Source organism: Aegilops tauschii, chromosome 6 (assembly GCF_002575655.3).
Source record: "Aegilops tauschii subsp. strangulata cultivar AL8/78 chromosome 6, Aet v6.0, whole genome shotgun sequence".
Taxonomy (NCBI): domain Eukaryota; kingdom Viridiplantae; phylum Streptophyta; class Magnoliopsida; order Poales; family Poaceae; genus Aegilops; species Aegilops tauschii.
The window spans coordinates 211,274,151-211,294,276 of NC_053040.3; the positions used below are offsets into that span (position 1 = coordinate 211,274,151).

At 41.9% G+C, this 20,126-nt stretch overlaps 1 protein-coding gene across 1 annotated transcript in view; it reads left to right on the forward strand.

The window, feature by feature from the left end:
- Nucleotides 1-20,126, forward strand: part of LOC109772012 (uncharacterized) — a 74,525-nt gene that overhangs the window by 21,298 nt on the left and 33,101 nt on the right. The window contains exon 2 of the mRNA XM_020330706.2: nucleotides 16,419-16,427. Within this exon, the coding sequence (XP_020186295.2) occupies nucleotides 16,419-16,427 (9 nt within the window). The remainder of the gene's footprint in view (nucleotides 1-16,418; nucleotides 16,428-20,126) is intronic.

A 20,126-nucleotide genomic window follows, 5' to 3' on the forward strand; every position in this document is an offset into this window, starting at 1 on the left:
AGCATACCGGTCCAAGGATGACACTTAAGCACAGAGACTTGATCCATTCGGGTCGGGTCGCTACACTTGATGGGGATCCTTGGAGTTGTAGTCGTACTTGATAAAGTAGAACTTGATGAAGTCTTGGGAACCCACTTGACCAAGGCCTTAGGAGCTTCTTCAAATGCATCAATCTCCTCTTGAAGCTTGTCCTTGCCTTTTAGCTTGTGCTCTTGTGGTGGATGATCATCTTTAGCCTGTGTTCCCTTGAAAGAAGTGGGATCATACTTCTCTTATTGAGGAACAGACTTCGTCTTGGGGTATTGATCTTCTTCCCACTCAAGTCCATTGGTATTGAACTTGAGTTCAAAACCAACCCCTTGATTCTTCCGTTGCCTTCCTTGCTTGCGCACAATTTCCTCAAATTGCTTACTTTCGGCAAGGCTCTTGTAGACACCTTTCTCTATAATTCCCTTCAATAAGCTATTTTCTTGCTCAAGTGTAACTTGGCTAAGAGAATCATTAGTGGAATCAAGTGAACTACTAGAAGCAACAATATTGGATTTAAAATGATTATTGTTACTACTAGAATCAATCTCATTTGTGATGAGAGCAAGCCTAGAGTACATTTCAGCGACACCTTCACCATCCTTCATTTTGAACTTGTCACGTTGACTTTGAAGCACATCCAATTTGGATTCCTTGACGGACTCGGTACCTTCATGCATATCAACCGAAGTATCCCAAATTTCCTATGCATTCTCAAGGCGGCTGATTTTGTTGAATTCTTCGGGGCACAATCCATTGAAGAGGATATCGCAAGCTTGAGCGTTGTATTGCAACATCTTCAATTCTCCCGCAGTTGCTTCACGGTTCGGTTCTCTTCCATCTTTGAAGAATTCACCTTGCAAACCAATACACACAATGGCCCAAACGGCGGGGTTATGTCTAAGAATATGCATTTTCATCTTATGCTTCCAACTAGCAAAATTAGTACTAGATGCCATACTCTCCTAGGTTTGTGAAACCAAGGCTATGATCACAAAAGCTATGGAAATCAAGGAAAATGGAGACCAACGCTCTGATACAACTTGTAGGATCGAAAGTAGGTGTAGAGGGGGGTGATTAGACTACTTGACCAAATAAAAATCTAGCCTTTTCCCAATTTTAAGTCTTGGCAGATTTTAGCAACTTAGCACAAGTCAAGTAATCAACTTACACCTGCAATTCTAAGAGTGTAGCAGCGAAAAGTAAAACATTGCATATGAAGGTAAAGGGAAGGGTTCGGAGAAGGCAAACGCAATGTAGACACGGAGATTTTTGGCGTGGTTCAGATAGGTGGTGCTATCGTACATCCACGTTGATGGAGACTTCAACCCACGAAGGGTAACGGTTGCGCGAGTCGATGGAGGGCTCCACCCACGAAGGGTCCACGAAGAAGCAACCTTGTCTATCCCACCATGGCCATCTCCCACAAAGGACTTGCCTCACTTGGGTAGATCTTCACGAAGTAGGTGATCTCCTTGCCATTACAAACTCCTTGGTTCAACTCCACAATCTTGACGGAGTCTCCCAAGTGACACCTAACCAATCTAGGAGACAGCACTCTCCAAAAGGTAATAGATGGTGTGTTGATGATGAACTCCTTGCTCTTGTGCCTCAAATGATAGTCTCCCCAACACTCAACTTTCTCTCATAGATTTGGCTATGGTGGAAAGATGATTTGAGTGGAAAGCAACTTGGGGAAGGCTAGAGATCAAGATTCTTGTGGTTGGATTGGAATGTCTTGGTGTCAACACATGAGTAGGTGGTTCTCTCTCAGAAAATGAGTAGTGGAAGTGTAGGCACGTTCTGATGGCTCTCTATTGAATAGAGAAGGGGTGGAGGGGTATATATAGCCTCCACACAAAATAAAATCTAACCGTTACACACATTTGACCCAACTCGGTCAGACCGAATAGGTGAACTCGGTGAGACCGATTCAATTCAAAATGTGAACGTTAGGATTCTCGGTGGGACCGACATGATCAACTCGGTGGGACCGGTGTGCTAGGGTTAGGGCAAAACCTCATCTCGGTGTGACCGATTGCATGAACTCAGTGAGACCGATTTCATCAATGAGCAAACAAGAGAGTTGGTCAGGCAAACTCGGTGGGACCGACCGCTCCTTTCGGTAAGACCGAAATGTTGTGAAAAGGGAAACAGAGAGTTTGCATTGCGAACTCGGTGGGACCAATTGTTCATTTCGGTGGGACCTAAATGTTACGAAGGGAAACAGAAAGTTTGCAATCCCATCTCGGTGAGACCGAAATCCTTATCGGTGAGACCGAACTGATTAGGGTTTCTGGCTATGGCTATGTCAAAGGAATTCGGTGGCGCCGGATAGATCAAATCGGTGAGGTGAGATTGACTTTACGTTTAGGACATATTGGGATTCCAGAAAGTGGTTGAGAGCTTTGGAGCATATCACTAAGCATTTTGAGCAAGTAGACCATTAAGCAACACCTCGTCCCCTTTTAATAGTATTAGCTTTTCCTATGGACTCAATGTGATCTTGGATCACTAAAATAGAGATGAAGAGTCTTGAGCTTTTGCCAATATTTGTCCTTAGCATTTGGAGGGGTCCACATCTCTAGTCCATGTCATGCCAATCATTGAACTTTCTGGAATATTCAACTTGAATGGATATTAGTCCAATGAGCTATATGTTGTTATGAATTACCAAAACCACCAGGTTAGTTGCACTTTCAAAATTGTGTTTAAGAATAGGTTGTTGATCAAAGAACATCTTATCTATTTCATTTCTTTCATTCAAGTTCATATCATTTTCATGGCGTAGCAAATATTATTCTAACGGATCAGTAGGAGGTACGACAATAGAAGCAAGACCAATAATTTCATCTTTACTAGGCAATTCTTTATTATGAGGTTGTCTACGAAACTTAGAGAAATTAAACTCATGAAATATATCACCAAAGTTAACACTGAAAGTCTCTTTAACGCATTCAATCTAAGCATTAATAGTGTTCAAGAAAGGTCTACCAAATATTATGGGATAAAAATCATCTTGTGGAGAACCAAGAACTAGAAAATCAGTAGGATGTTTTATTTTCCCACACAAGACTTTAACATCTCTAACAATCCCAAGTGGTGTAATAGTGACTCTATTAGCAGGCTTGATAGTAACATCAATGTCTTATATTTCAGCAGGAGCAATATCATTCATAATTTCTTGATTAAGGTAAACGAGATACCACTCACACGATCGCCCAAATCACATAAGCCATGATAACAATGATCTCCTATTTTAACAGAGACAACAAGCATGCCAACAACGGGTTTATGCTTATCTTTATCATCAGGTTTAACAATTCTAGCAGCTTATTCACCCCATAAATAAATAACATGCCCATCAATATTATCAACCAAGAGATCTTTAACCATAGCAACATTAGGTTCAACTTTAATTTGTTCAGAGGGTCTAGGTACTTTAATATTACTTTTGTTAACCACGGTTGAAATCCTAGCATGTTCCTTTATCCTAACAGGGAATGGTGGTTTCTCTATATAAGTAGTAGGCACAACTGAATCAACATTGTAGATGATAGTTTCTTCTTCATCCACATAAATTAGGTGCATATCATGATGTAACGTTCCATCTCCTGCATAAGGATTAGCTAGCAGTTTTCTCTATCATACCCGAGGAATCTCATAATAAATATTTTCAGTAGGTGTAGTAGGTTGAGGAGCAACTCTTTGTGCTTCCGGTCGAGGTGAAGATACCCCGAACAAACCCCTCAAAGGATGATTTTCCATAGTAACAAGTGACAGTAAATTTCAGCACATAATGTAAATTTTTCCTTACCAAATTCCACTCACCAGAAGCACTACACTCCTCGGCAATGGTGCCAGAAAAGATCCTCGATGACCCACAAGTATAGGGGATCTACCGTAGTCCTTTCGATAAGTAAGAGTGTCGAACCCAACGAGGAGCAGAAGGAAACGACAAGCGGTTTTCAACAAGGTATTTTCTGCATGTACTAAAATTATCGGTAACAGATATTTTGATAGCAAGGTAATTTGTAACAAGCAAGTAATATTAATGGTAACAATAGTGCAGCAAGGTAGCCCAATCCTTTTTGTAGCAAAGGACAAGCCGGAACGGTCTCTAATAATAAGTGATACGTCCATTTTGCATCATGTTTTCCTACTGTTATTTATGATGTTTTTATGCATAATAATGCTTTTTCGAGTAATTCTAATACCTTTTCTCTCATAATATGCAAGGTTCACACAAAGAGGGAGAATTCTAGCAGCTGGAAATCTGGACCTGGAAAAGGTATGTCAGGCCACTTATTCTGCACAACTCCAAACAAGCTGAAACTTCACGAGGATTTTTATGGAATAAATAAGAAATACTGGAGCAGCTAAGTACCGGAGAGGGCCACCCTGGTGAGCACAAGACACCAGGGCGTGCCTAGGCCTCCAGGCATGCCCTGGTAGGTTGTGCTCATCCAGGCCCACCTTCGGTGCCCATCTTCTGGTATATAAGTCAATTTGCCTAGAAAAAATAAGGAGAGGACTTTCGAGACGGAGCGTCGCCATCTCGAGGCAGAACTTGGGCAGGAGCACTTTTGCCCTCCGGTGGAGCGATTCTGGCGGGGGAACTCCCCCCCCCCCCCCGAGGGGGAAATCATCGTCATCATCATCACCAACAACTCTCCCATCTTGAAGAGGGTAATATCCATCAACATCTTCAACAGCACCATCTCATCTCAAACCCTAGTTCATCTCTTCTGTTCAATCTTTGTACCGGAACTATAGATTGGTGCTTGTGGGTGACTAGTAGTGTTGATTACATCTTGTAGTTGATTACTATATGGTTTATTTGGTGGAAGATTATATGTTCAGATCCAATATGCTATTTAATACCCCTCTGATCTTGAGCATGATTATCATATGTGAGTAGTTACTTTTGTTCTTGAGGTCACGGGAGAAATCATGTTGCAAGTAATCATGTGAACTTGATATGTGTTTGATATTTTGATAGTATGTATATTGTTATTCCCTTAGTGGTGTCATGTGAACGTCGACTACATGACACTTCACCATATTTGGGCCTAAGGGAATGCATTGTGGAGTAGTTATTAGATGATGGGTTGCGAGAGTGACAGAAGCTTAAACCCTAGTTTATGCGTTATTTCGTAAGGGACCGATTGGATCCAAAAGTTTAATGCTATGGTCAGAATTTATTCTTAATACTTTTCTCGTAGTTGCGGATGCTTGTGAGGGGGTGATACGTCTCCAACGTATCTATAATTTTTTATTGTTCCATGCTATTATATTATCATTCTTGGATGTTTTATAGTCATTTTATATCATTTTTTGGTACTAACCTATTGACATAGTGCCAAGTGCTAGTTGTTGTTTTTTGCATGTTTTTTACATCGCAGGAAATCAATACCAAACGGAGTCCAAACGCAGCAAAACTTTTTGTGGATTTTTTTGGACCAGAAGACAACCAGTGGGCCGAAGAAGCACCTAGGGGGTGCTACCAGGGGAGCACAACCCACCAGGGCGCGCCTAGGCCTCCTGGACCGCCTCTTTACTCTATAAATACCCCAATATTCCAGAAACCCTAGGGGAGTCGACGAAATTCAATTCCAGCGGCCGCTGAGTCCAGAACCACCAGATACAATCTAGACACCATCATGGAGGGGTTCACCACTTCCATTGGTGCCTCCTCGATGATGCGTGACCTTCGGGTCCGTAGTTAGTAGCTAGATAGCTTCCTCTCTCTCATTTGATTCTCAATACAATGGTCTCTTGGAGATCCATATGATGTAATTCTTTTTGCGGTGTTGAAAGCACATGTGCTCCCTGGGTGGTTTTGGTAATTAATGTCAACATATCTCTTGTTGGACTAATGTTTTTATCTAGTATATTTTAGATAAGTTCAACAAATGGAGTGGCATGGACAAGAGGATGTGGAACCCCTACAAGATGCTAAGAACAAAGGATTGGCAAAAGCTCAAAAGCTCAAGACTCTACGTTTTCATTTTAGTGATCCAAGATCACATTGAGTCCTTAGGAAAGTCAATACTATTAAAAAGGGATGAGGTGTTTCTTAATGGCTTGCTTGCTCAAAGTGCTTAGTGATATGCTCCAAAGCCCTAAACCACTTTCTCATATCCACATATGTCCCAAACCAAATGTCAAACTCAGCCCTACCGATTTGATCTATCCGGAGCCACCGAGTTCACTTGACATAGCCACTACCAGAAACCCTAATCAGTTTGATCTCACCAATGGGATCTCAGTCTCACGGAGATGGGCTTGCAAACTCTCTGGTTCCTGTTGCAATAATTTTGGTCTTACCGAGATTTGTAATCGGTCTCACCGAGTTTGCTTGACCAACTCTCTGGTTAGCTCATTACCAAAATCGGTCCCACCGAGTTTGTGTAATCGGTCAAACCGAGATGAGGTTTTACCCTAACCCTAGCACATCGGTCCCACCGAGTTGATCATATTGGTCCCACCAAAAATCCTAACATTCACATTTTGAACCAAATCGGTCTGACCGAGTTTCTCGATTCGGTCCCACCGAGTTTCGTGATTTGTGTGTAACGGTTAGATTTTGTGTGGAGGCTATATATACCCCCTCCACCCACTCTTCATTCGAAAGGAGAGCCATCAGAACGTGCCTACACTTCCAGCATTCATTTTCTGAGAGAGAACCACCTACTCATGTGTTGAGACCAAGATATTCCATTCCAACCACAAGAATATTGATCTCTAGCCTTCCCCAAGTTGCTTTTCACTCAAATCATCTTTCCATCAAATCCAAATCCGTGGGAGAGAGTTGAGTGTTGGGGAGACTATCATTTGAAGCACAAGAGCAAGGAGTTCATCATCAACACACCATCCATTACCTTTTGGAGAGTGGTGTCTCCTAGATTGGTTAGGTATCACTTGGGAGCCTCCGACAATATTGTGGAGTTGAACCAATGAGTTTGTAAGGGCAAGGAAATCGCCTACTTCGTGAAGATCTACCCTAGTGAGGAAAGTCCTTCGTGGGCGATTGCCATGGTGGGATAGACAAGGTTGCTTCTTCATGGACCCTTCGTGGGTGGAGCCCTCCGTGGACTCGCGCAACCGTTACCCTTCGTGGGTTGAAGTCTCCATCAACGTGGATGTACGATAGCACCACCTATCATAACCATGCCAAAAATCTCCGTGTCTCCAATAGCGTTTGCACAATCCAATCCCATCCCTTTACATTCTTGCAACTTGCATGCTTTACTTTCTACTGCTCATATACTCTTGCCATGCTTGCTTGAAATGTATTGTGAATGTTTAAACTTGTGCTAAAACTCTACCTTAACTTGAAGAAAATAAAAATTGCTACTTTTACTTGTTAAGAGTCTATTCACCCCCCCCCCTCTAGACACCTCTTCTCGATCCTTTCAATTGGTATCAGAGCATTGGTCTCCATTGCTTTGGTTTAATCACCATTGGAGGAAGATGGATCAGTCTACGTTGGGGAGTCTTAGACATAGAGTGCCTATACTTGATGGAGAGTTCTTTCATGAGTGGAAGAATGAGATGCTTGTGATTTTCAATGAATATCATTTGAAAAAGTACATTACTAGCCCTTGTGCACCTCATGTTGATCCTTTGCATCCTACCCTTGATGAATCTATTGACATGATCCGCAACCTTAGAACTGTTAATCTTATCACTAAAGGTTTGCCTAGAAATTTGCTTGGTTGCTTGCCTACTCTTGATTGTGCCTACACCATATGGAGATTTCTTGAGGAACGATTTCCAAACTATTTCTTGCAAAACTTAAATGAAATTCTTCATAAGTCTATTGCCTTAAGTAAGATGAGTTCCAATGATCCTAAGTTTGGTGATTGTCTATTTGAGCTTACTAACCTCATGCGTGCCAAAGGAGATGTTGGAATCATTAGCAATATCATCTCCGAAGCCATTAGGATTCATAAAGATGGTTATTGTGATGATCATTTATCTAATGAATCACTCTCTCTAGGAATTGATTCATCACAAGACGATGTTGAACATGGATACTATGATGAGGATGATGATAGTGACTTTGATCTCGATGAGTCTATGAGACACTTTGGTCTTATGGCTAATCTTCACGGCTACATGGCTGGAGGAAAGGAATGGGTCCTTGATAGTGGATGTACCGATCACATGACCGGAGATAAGGATATGTTTCGTGAGCTTGCTGAAAACGGCGCCCCTCGAAAGTATGTCACCTTTGGTGAGAACTCGAAGGGTAAGGTGGTTGGCCTTGGTAAGGTGGCCATCTCACATGATAGCTCCATACAAAATGTTATGCGTGTTGAATCTCTTGGCTACAATTTACTTTCTGTATCTAGACTTGCTGACTTTGGCTTCAATGTCCTATTTACTTAAGTAGATTGCCAAGTGTTTTGTAGAGATAATCATAATATGGTCTTTATCGGTATACGTAGAGGTGATCTATATATTGTTGATTTCACTAAAAAGGCTCAACCTAGAACTTGCTTAATTGCTAAATCTTCCAAAGGTTGGTTGTGCCATAGAAGGTTAGGTCATGTGGGCATGCGAAATCTTGATAAGCTTATTAAAGGTGATCATATCCTTGGAGTAAAAAATGTTATATTTGACAAGGATAGATTGTGCAGTGCTTGTCAAGCAGGAAAACAAGTTGGAGGAAGTCACCCTGTGAAGAACATCATGACCACGAGAAGACCGCTCGAGCTACTTCATATGGATCTCTTTGGTCCCAATGCCTATAAAAGTCTCGGTGGTAACTCATTTGGTCTAGTCATAGTCGATGATTTTTCAAGATTTACGTGGGTGTTCTTTCTTGATGATAAATCGCAGGTCCAAAAGATCTTCAAGAACTTCGCTAGGAAGGCCCAAAATCAATTTGAAGTGAAGATCAAGAAGGTTCGGAGCGACAACGGAACGGAGTTCAAGAACGCAAATGTGGATACCTTTCTTGATGAAGAAGGGATTTCACACGAGTTCTCGGCTACGTACATGCCTCAACAAAATGGAGTTGTTGAGAGGAAGAACTGGACTCTTATTGAGATGGCAAGAATGATGCTTGATGAGTACAAGACGCCAAAACACTTTTGGGCGAAAGCGGTTGAGACGGCTTGTCATGCAACAAATCGCTTGTATCTTCACAAGCTACTCGGCAAGACGGCATACGAGCTTCTCACCGGTAACAAACCCCAAGTTGGATACTTCGGGTATTCGTCTCAAAGTTCTACATTCTTGATAAGCATCGTTGTTCTAAATTTGCTCCTAAATCTCATGAGGGTTTCCTACTTGGTTATGGCTCAAACTCTCACACTTACCGTGTCTACAACAATTTCACCCAAAAGGTTGAAGAAACGGTAGATGTGAAGTTTGATGAATCTAACGGCTCGCAAGTAGAGCAATTGCCAATTGATGTAGGAGACAAAGACCCTTCGAAAGCAATCCAAGACTTGTCTATTGGCAAGATTCATCCAATAGAGGTAAAGGAGAGTACCTCGTCCATCCAAGTGGAAGCTTCTACCTCACGTCAAGTGAACCAAGAGTTGACATGGAAGCATCCACAAGTGGGACACACCAAGATGAAGAAAACGAGGAAGTACACCAAGATGAACCTCATCAACCTCCTTCTCCACCACGACAAGAGAGTGACAACGCCAACAATTAAGAAGGCCAAGAAGAAGAACAAGATGATGAAGAAGATGTTCCACCCCGACCCAAGCAAAAGCTCTCACGAGTTCGAGCAAGAGTCTCAAGAGACTATCCCGTCGAACAAATCTTCAATGATATCCAAACCGGGAGAATCACTCACTCTAAAACTCGTTTGGCTAATTTTTGTGAACATTATTCATTCATCTGTAGCATTGAACCTATGAAGGTTGAAGAAGCATTGGAAGATCCGAATTGGATAAATGCCATGCATGAAGAGCTACATAACTTCAAGAGGAACTAAGTGTGGACATTGGTCGAGAAGCCCGACAACAATAACAACAACATCATCGGTACCAAATGGGTGTTTCGCAACAAGCAAGACGAAGATGGACAAGTCGTTCGCAACAAAGCACGTCTCATTGCCCAAGGCTACACTCAAGTCGAAGGTATGGACTATGGTGAGACATATGCCCCCGTTGCAAGACTTGAGTCATTCGCATCTTACTTGCCTATGCTAATCACCATGATATCACCTTGTACCAAATGGACATTAAAAGTACTTTTCTAAATGGTGAAAAATTGAGGAGGAAGTTTATGTTAAACAACCTCCCGGCTTTGTTAATCCTAAGAAACTCGATCATGTTTACAAACTTCACAAAGCTCTTTATGGTCTTAAACAAGCTCCTAGAACGTGGTATAAATGCTTGACCAAGTTCCTTATTGAGAAAGGCTTTGAGATTGGAAAGATTGATTCTACTCTTTTTACTAAAAGGGTTAATGGTGAATTATTTGTGTGCCAAATTTATGTTGATGATATTATATTTGGTTCGACTAACCCTCATTTTAGTGAAAAGTTTGGAAAGCTAATGTCGGAGAAGTTTGAGATGTCTATAATGAGTGAACTCAAGTTCTTTCTTGGGTTGCAAATCAAGCAAACTAAGGAGGGTACCTTTATTTCCCAAACAAAGTATACCAAGGACTTATTCAAGAAGTTCAACATGCAAGAAAGCAAAGGTATGAAAACGCCCATGCCTACTAGTGGACATCTTGACTTGACTAAGGATCGCAAGCCGGTTGACCAAAAGGTTTACCGCTCTATGATTGGTTCATTATTGTATCTATGTGCCTCCCGTCCCAACATTATGCTAAGTGTGTGCATGTGTGCACGATATCAAGCGCCCCCCAAAGAATGTCATCTTAAGGCTGTGAAAAGGATAGTGAGATACTTAATCCATACACCAATTTGGTATCCTAAGAGGTCTTCTTTTGATCTTGTTGGCTACTCCGATTCGGACTATGCCGGTGACAAGGTTGATAGAAAGTCCACTTCGGGTACTTATCAATTTCTTGGTAGATCTCTTGTGTCTTGGTCCTCCAAGAAACAAAACTTGGTATCCTTATCCACCGCCGAAGCGGAATACATTGCCGCCAGTTCATGTTGTGCTCAATTACTTTGGATGACCCAAACTCTTAAAGATTATGGGATCTATGTGAAACATGTTCCATTGCTTTGTGACAATGAAAGTTCTATTAAGATTGCTCATAATCCCGTTCAACATTCTCGAACTAAGCATATTTAAGTTCATCATCATTTCATTAGAGATCACGTTGCTAAAGGGGACATTGATCTTAAGCATGTTCGTACCAATAAGCAATTGGCAGATATATTCACCAACCCGCTTGATGAGAAAGTATTTTGCCGTTTGAGAGGTGAATTGAACATCATTGATGCCTCAAACTTGGAGTAGAAACTCCATTTGGATACATGCAAGGCATGAGCCTTTGACTAATCCTTGATATTTTTCTTATGATGATGATCATATGTCTTGGATATATTTGCACCCTTGCATGCTATCTAACCCTTGTAGGTACTTGGGAGAATCTAAATCTATGAGATTGCAAATCATTCACATCTTGAGCAATCTCTACATCACCAAGTCTATACAACATGGTGGTTGAAGACAAGGAAGCATGAAACCTTTCAACATATCCTTTGACAAAATCTTTATATCAAATTTCATTTGGTATCAAATTCATGGTTGTCAATTTGGATACACAAGTGCTCTTCCTTGCAATACTAACCCATATAGGTAGATGAACTCAAACTACAAGTAGTGCTCCCAATCATTGATGAGCTACATCAACCTTGAGCATCCCACATAAGTTCAAGTACTTGATCAAGATCAACACCACCACCCAAGGTATGTTATTCCATCTTAGAGAAGCTTTACCCCAAGTCATCGGTCAAAGCAGCTCAACAAGATGTGAATACATCAAAATGCTTAAACAAAAAATGGTAACCCCATTTTGAGCTTAAACGATGAGTATGACCTATGATCAAGTGTTCTCACTTGACTCCTAAGTCAATATACTCTAACATAGGTGACTTTGCCGCCGACCATTTCTAGATGAAGTTCTCTAGTGTTTCTCCGTGTTCTTGCATATTTGTTCCTCTTCATCTAGATTTTTTTTCTTTTCTATGTTTTGTGCTGCATTCCCTGCATCTAATTCATAGCAAATCGTTCAGTTAATTCCTTACAAATTTTGTGAGATCCTATTTGCCTAGTGAGCTGAAGTGACAAAATGTTGTCTCTGTGTTGAACTCGGACACATCGGATTGCTACTTTCGGTCAAACCGAACCATTTCGATGCTACCGAAGTAAACAACTCGGTGCTACCGATTTCAGTGATGAGCAGACACTTTGTCATTTGCATCCTGCATATTTGTTCCAGCTCCACTCAATGATTCTTGTCCTCTACCAGCATCACATTCTATATGCTACTTTGCTCTGTGACTCAAGGACCAAACCTATTTTGGCTCACAATCCAAAAGATCCCTTCTTGGAAATTGATGTCAAAGGGGGAGAGAGAGATCACATCAAAGCTTAATCACTTCAAAAAGGGGGAGAGTACCTCAAAGGGGGAGAAATCACATCAGAGCCCCAGATGCTTGGTATTCAAGAGGAGAGAAGTCACATGTCTTTAGAGGGGAAAGACATGTTAGTTTGTGTTATGTTTCTGTGTGATCTGATTTGTTTTGCTCTGATTTTCTTTTCCCTATATTCTCCCATTATCCAATATAAGATTCAGGGGGAGAAAGACTTCTAGGGAAGGAAATCTTTGAATTCATTGCATATCTTTACCTTTGGGGACATGTCTATATCCAATAGGAGTACCTAGTACTCATTCTCTACATGTCATCCCAGTCTTGGTACTCTTGTGGTTTGCAGTTCTTGCTCTGTTTAGTAGATGTATCTGTGTTATCTAACCTTGTTTACTCAGGTTCATCTCTTCCTAAGCCAGCTTAAGACCACAACATAGTATATGCATCAAATTCATGTGCATGATGATCTCTTGCTGATGTACATATTGTTTGCAAGAAGGAATCATGAACATGAAGTTACAATTTCTATATTCACATCATTTGCTCTGATGCATATAGCCAAGATACATGTAACTCATTGCTTGCTTTGTCATGCTTATGCACTCACCTGCTCTTATACTCTATATTTACATGATTGCATACATGTAGGGGGAGCCTATGCATGTTACATGTCTTTCCAAAGCTTTACCTGCTATTCTTTATATCTCTATCTAAAGCTTTGATGTATGTTGTCATCAATTACCAAAAGGGGGAGATTGAAAGCACAAGTGCTCCCTGGGTGGTTTTGGTAATTAATGTCAATATATCTATTGTTGGACTAATGTTTTTATCTAGTATATTTCAGATAATTTCAACAAATGGAGTGGCGTGGACAAGAGGGCGTGGAAACCCTACAAGATGCTAAGAACAAAGGATTGGCAAAAGCTCAAAAGCTCAAGACTCTACATTTTCATTTTAGTGACCCAAGATCACATTGAGTCCTTAGGAAAGCCAATACTATTAAAAGGGGATGAGGTGTTGCTTAATGGCTTGCTTGCTCAAAGTGCTTAGTGATATGCTCCAAAGCCCTCAACCACTTTCTCATATCCACATATGTCCCAAACCAAATGTCAAACTCAGCCCTACCGATTTGATCTATCCGGAGCCACCGAGCTTGACATAGCCACTACCAGAAACCCTAATCAGTTTGGTCTCACCGATGGGATCTCGGTCTCACCAAGATGGGCTTGCAAACTCTCTGGTTCCTGTTGCAATAATTTCGGTCTTACCGAGATTTGTAATCGGTCTCACCGAGTTTGCTTGACCAACTCTCTGGTTAGCTCATTACCAAAATCGGTCCCACAGAGATTGTGTAATCAGTCAAACCGAGATGAGGTTTTACCCTAACCCTAGCACATCGGTCCCACCGAGTTGATCATATCGGTCCCACCAAAAACCCTAACGTTCACATTTTGAACCAAATCGGTCTGACCGAGTTTCTCGATTCGGTCCCACCAAGTTTGGTGAATTGTGTGTAACGGTTAGATTTTGTGTGGAGGCTATATATACCCCTCCACCCTTCCTTCATTCGTGAGGAGAGCCATCAGAACATGCCTACACTTCCAGCATACATTTTCTGAGAGAGAACCACGTACTCATGTGTTGAGGTCAAGATATTCCATTCCAACCACATGAATCTTGATCTCCAGCCTTCTCCAAGTTGCTTTCCACTCAAATCATCTTTCCACCAAATCCAAATCTGTGAGAGAGAGTTGAGTGTTGGGGAGACTATCATTTGAAGCACAAGAGCAAGGAGTTCATCATCAACACACCTTCTATTACCTTTTGGAGAGTGGTGTCTCCTAGGTTGGTTAGGTGTCACTTGCGAGCCTCCGACAAGATTGTCGAGTTGAACCAAGGAGTTTGTAAGGGAAAGGAGATCGCCTACTTCATGAAGATCTACCCTAGTGAGGCAAGTCCTTCGTGGGCGATGGCCATGGTGGGATAGACAAGGTTGCTTCTTCGTGGACCCTTCGTAGGTGGATCCCTCCGTGGACTCGCGCAACCGTTACCCTTCGTGGGTTTAAGTCTCCATCAAGGTGGATGTACGATAGCACCACCTTTGGGAACCATGCCAAAAATCTCCGTGTCTCCAATTGCGTTTGCACACTCCAATCCCATCCCTTTACATTCGTGCAACTTGCATGCTTTACTTTCCGCTGCTCATATACTCTTGCCATGCTTGCTTGAAATGTATTGTGAATGTTTCAAATTGTGCTTAAACTCTACCTTAACTCGAAGAAATTAAAAATTGCTACTTTTACTTGTTAAGATTCTATTCACCTCCCCTCTAGACACCTCTTCTCGATCCTTTCAGGTGTGTTTGTTGGGATCGGATGAACTTTGAGTTTATGATCAAATCTATCTTTTTATCCATGGAAGTTATTTGAATCTTTTTTGATCTCTTATATCCATGATTGCTTATAGACTCGTATTTCTTCTCCGATATTTGGGTTTTGTTTGGCCAACTTGATCTATTTATCTTGCAATGGGAAGAGGTGCTTTGTAGTGGGTTCGATCTTACGGTGCTTGATCCCAGTGACAGAAGGGGAACCGACACGTATGTATCATTGCTACTAAGGATAAAACGATGGGGTCTATTTCTACATAAATAGATCTTGTCTACATCATGTTATCGCTCTTATTGCATTACTCCGTTTCTCCACGAATTTAATACACTAGATGCATGCTGGATAGTGGTTGATGTGTGGAGTAATAGCAGTAGATGCAGGCAGGAGTCGGTCTACTAATCTTGGACGTGATGCCTATATAATGATCATTGTGAAGGAAATATGCCCTAGAGGCAATAATAAAGTTGTTATTTATATTTCCTTATATCATGATAAATGTTTATTATTCATGCTAGAATTGTATTACCCGGAAACTTAGTACATGTGTGAATACATGGACAAAACAGAGTGTCCCTAGTATGCCTCTACTTGACTAGCTCGTTAATCAAAGATGGTTAAGTTTCCTAACCATAGACATGTGTTGTCATTTGATAAACGGGATCACATCATTAGAGAATGATGTGATGGACAAGACCCATCCGTTAGCTTAGCATTATGATCGTTTAGTTTTATTTCTATTGCTTTCTTCATGACTTATACATGTTCCTCTGACTATGAGATTATGCAACTCCCGAATACCGGAGGAACACTTTGTGTGCTATCAAACTTCACAACGTAACTGGGTGATTATAAAGATGCTCTACAGGTGTCTCCGAAGGTGTTTTTTGAGTTGGCATAGATCAAGATTAGGATTTGTCACTCCGTATATCGGAGAGGTATCTCTGGGCCCTCTCGGTAATGCACATCACTATAAGCCTTGCAAGCAACGTGACTAATGAGTTAGTTGCAGGATGATGCATTACGGAACGAGTAAAGAGACTTGCCGGTAACGAGATTGAACTAGGTATGATGATAGCGACGATCGAATCTCGGGCAAGTAACATACCGATGACAAAGGGAATAACATAGGTTGTTATGCGGTTTGACCGATAAGATCTTCGTAGAATATGTAGGAGCCAATATGAGCATCCAGGTTCTGCTATAAGTTATTGTCCGGAGATGTGTCTCGGTCATGTCACATAGTTCTCGAACCCGTAAGGTCTGCACGCTTAACGTTCGATGACGATTTGTATTATCAGTTGTGTGTTTTGGTGACCGAAGTTTGTTCGGAGTCTCGGATGAAATCACGGACATGACGAGGAGTCTCGAAATGGTCGAGAGGTAAAGATTCATATATTGGAAGGTTATATTCGGACATCGGAATGGTTCTGAGTGATTCGGGTATTTTATCGGAGTACCGAGGGGTTACCGGACCCCTCCCCCCCCCCCCCCGGGAAATCATGGGCCTTATGGGACATGGGAGAGAAGAGGTGACATCCCACAAGGGGGAGGCGCCCCCCCCCCCCAAGGGGAGTCAGAATAGGAAGGGGAGGGGCGCGGCCCCCCTTTCCCTCTTCCTCTCCTCTCCTTCCCTCTTTCCCCCTCCATTGGAAGGAAAAGGTGGGGGCGAATCCTACTTGGACTAGGAGTCCAAGTAGGACTCCCCCCTTGGCGCGCCCCTCCTAGGCCGCCGGCTTCCTCCTCCCCCCCCCCCCTTGTATACGGGGGCGGGGGGCACCCCAAAGGCACACCAAGAGTTCTGTTAGCCATGTGCGGTGCCCCCTCCACAGTTTACTCCTCCGGTCATAGCGTCGTAGTGCTTAGGCGAAGCCCTGCACGGATCACATCACCATCATCGTCGCCACGCTGTCGTGCTGACAGAACTCTCCCTCAACCCTCTACTGGATCAAGAGTTCGAGGGACGTCATCGAGCTGAACGTGTGCTGAACACGGAGGTGCCGTACGTTCGGTACTTGGATCGGTTGAATCATGAAGACATTCGACTACATCAACCGCGTTAATCTAACGTTTACGCTTTCGGTCTACGAGGGTACGTGGACACACTCTCCCCGTCTCGTTGCTATGCATCTCCAAGATAGATCTTGCATGATCGTAGGAAATTTTTGAAATTGTATGTTACGTTCCCTAACAGTGGCATCAGAGCCAGGTCTATGCGTAGATGATATGCATGAGTAGAACACAAAGAGTTGTGGGCGATAATAGTCATACTGCTTACCACCAACGTCTTGCTTTGATTCGGCGGTATTGTTGGATGAAGCAGCCTGGACCGACATTACATGACCGCGTTCATGAGACTAGTTCTACCGATGTGCTTCGCACACAGGTGGCTTGCGGGTGTCTGTTTCTCCAACTTTAGTTGAATCGAGTTTGACTATGGCTGGTCCTTGTTTAAGGTTAAAACAGCACACTTGACGAAAAATCGTTGTGGTTTTGATGCGTAAGTAAGAACGGTTCTTGCTAGAAGCCCGTAGCAGCCACGTAAAACTTGCAACAACAAAGTAGAGGACGTCTAACTTGTTTTTGCAGGGCATGTTGTGATGTGATATGGTCAAGACGTGATGAGATATAAATTGTTGTATGAGATGATCATGTTTTGTAAAAGTTATCGGCAACTGGCAGGAGCCTTATGGTTGTCGCTTTATTGTATGAAATGCAATCGCCATGTAATTGCTTTACTTTATCACTAAGCGGTAGCGATAGTCGTAGAAGAAATAGTTGGCGAGACGACGACGACGCTATGATGTAGATCAAGGTGTCAAGCCGGTGAAAATGGAGATCATGACGGTGCTTTGGAGATGGAGATCAAAGGCACAAGATGATGATGGCCATATCATGTCACATATTTTGATTGCATGTGATGTTTATCCTTTATGTATCTTATTTTGCTTAGTACGGCAGTAGCATTATAAGATGATCCCTCACTAAATTTCAAGGAACGAGTGTTCTCCCTGAGTATGCACTGTTGCAACAGTTCCTCGTGCCGATACACCACGTGATGATCGGGTGTGATAAGCTCTACGTTCACATATAACGGGTGCAAGTCAGTTTTGCACATGCAGAATACTTGGGTTAAACTTGACGAGCCTAGCATATGCAGATATGGCCTCGGAACACTAAGACCGAAAGGTTGAACGTGAATCATATAGTAGATATGATCAACATAGAGATGTTCACCATTGAAAACTACTCCATCTAACGTGATGATCGGACATGGTTTAGTTGATATGGATCACGTGATCATTTAGATGACTAGAGGGATGTCTATCTAAGTGGGAGTTCTTAAGTAATATGATTAATTGAACTTTCATTTATCATGAACCTAGTACCTGATAGTTTTTGCATATCTATGTTGTTGTAGATCAATGGCCCGTGCTACCGTTCCCTCGAATTTTAATGCATTCCTAGAGAAAGCTAAGTTGAAAGATGATGGTAGTAACTATACGGACTGGGTCCGTAACTTGAGGATTATCCTCATTGCTGCATAGAAGAATTATGTCCCGGAAGCACAGCTAGGTGCAAGACCCGCTGCAGGAGCAACTCCGGACGTTATGAACGTTTGGCAGAGCAAAGCTGATGACTACTCGATAGTTCAGTTTTCCATGCTTTACGGCTTAGAATCGGGACTTCAACGACGTTTTGAATGTCATGGAGCATATGAGATGTTCCAGGAGTTGAAGTTAATATTTCAATCAAATGCCTGAATTGAGAGATATGAAGTCTCCAATAAGTTCTATAGCTCCAAAATGGAGGAGAATAGTTCTGTCAGTGAACATCTACTCAGAATGTCTGGGTACCACAACCACTTGACTCAACTAGGAGTTAATCTTCCTGATGATAGTGTCATTGACAGAGTTCTTCAATCACTGCCACCAAGCTACAAAAGCTTCATGATGAACTATAATATGCAAGGGATGGATAAGACAATTCTTGAGCTCTTCACAATGCTAAAGGCCGCGGAGGTAGAAATCAAGAAGGAGCATCAAGTGTTGATGGTTAACAAGACCACTAGTTTCAAGAAGAAGAGCAAAGGGAAGAAGGGGAACTTCAAGAAGAATGGCAAGAAAGTTGCTGCTCAAATGAAGAAGCCCAAGTCTGGACCTAAGCCTGAGACTGAGTGCTTCTACTGCAAAGGGACTGGTCACTGGAAGCGGAACTACCCCAAGTATTTGGCGGATAAGAAGGATGGCAAAGTGAAAGGTATATTTGATATACATGTTATTGATGTGTATCTTACTAATGCTCGTAGTAGCGCATGGGTATTTGATATTGGTTCTGTTGCTCATATTTGCAACTTGAAACAAGGGCTACGGATTAAACGAAGATTGGCTAAGGACGAGGTGACGATGCGCGTGGGAAATGGTTCTAAAGTCGATGTGATCGCCGTCGGCACGCTACCTCTACATCTACCTTCAGGATTAGTTTTAGACCTGAATAATTGTTATTTGGTGCCAGCGTTGAGCATGAACATTATATCTGGATCTTGTTTGATGCGAGACGGTTATTCATTTAAATCAGAGAATAATGGTTGTTCTATTTATATGAATAATATCTTTTATGGTCATGCACCCTTGATGAGTGGTCTATTTTTGTTGAATCTCGATTGTAGTGATACACATATTCATAATATTAAAGCCAAAAGGTGCAAAGTTAATAATGATAGTGCAACTTATTTGTGACACCGTTGTTTAGGTCATATTGGTGTAAAACGCATAAAAAACTCCATGTTGATGGGCTTTTGGAATCACTTGATTATGAATCACTTAATGCTTGCGAACCATGCCTCATGGGCAAGATGACTAAGACTCCGTTCTCCAGAACAATGGAGCGAGCAACTGACTTATTGGAAATAATACATACTGATGTATGCGGTCCGATGAGTGTTGAGGCTTGCGGCGGGTATCGTTATTTTCTGACCTTCACAAATGATTTGAGCAGATATGGGTATATCTACTTAATGAAACATAAGTCTGAAACATTTGAAAAGTTCAAGGAATTTCAGAGTGAAGTGGAAAATCATCTTAACAAGAAAATAAAGTTTCTACGATCTGATCGTGGAGGTGAATATTTGAGTTATGAGTTTGGTCTTCATTCTAAACAATGTG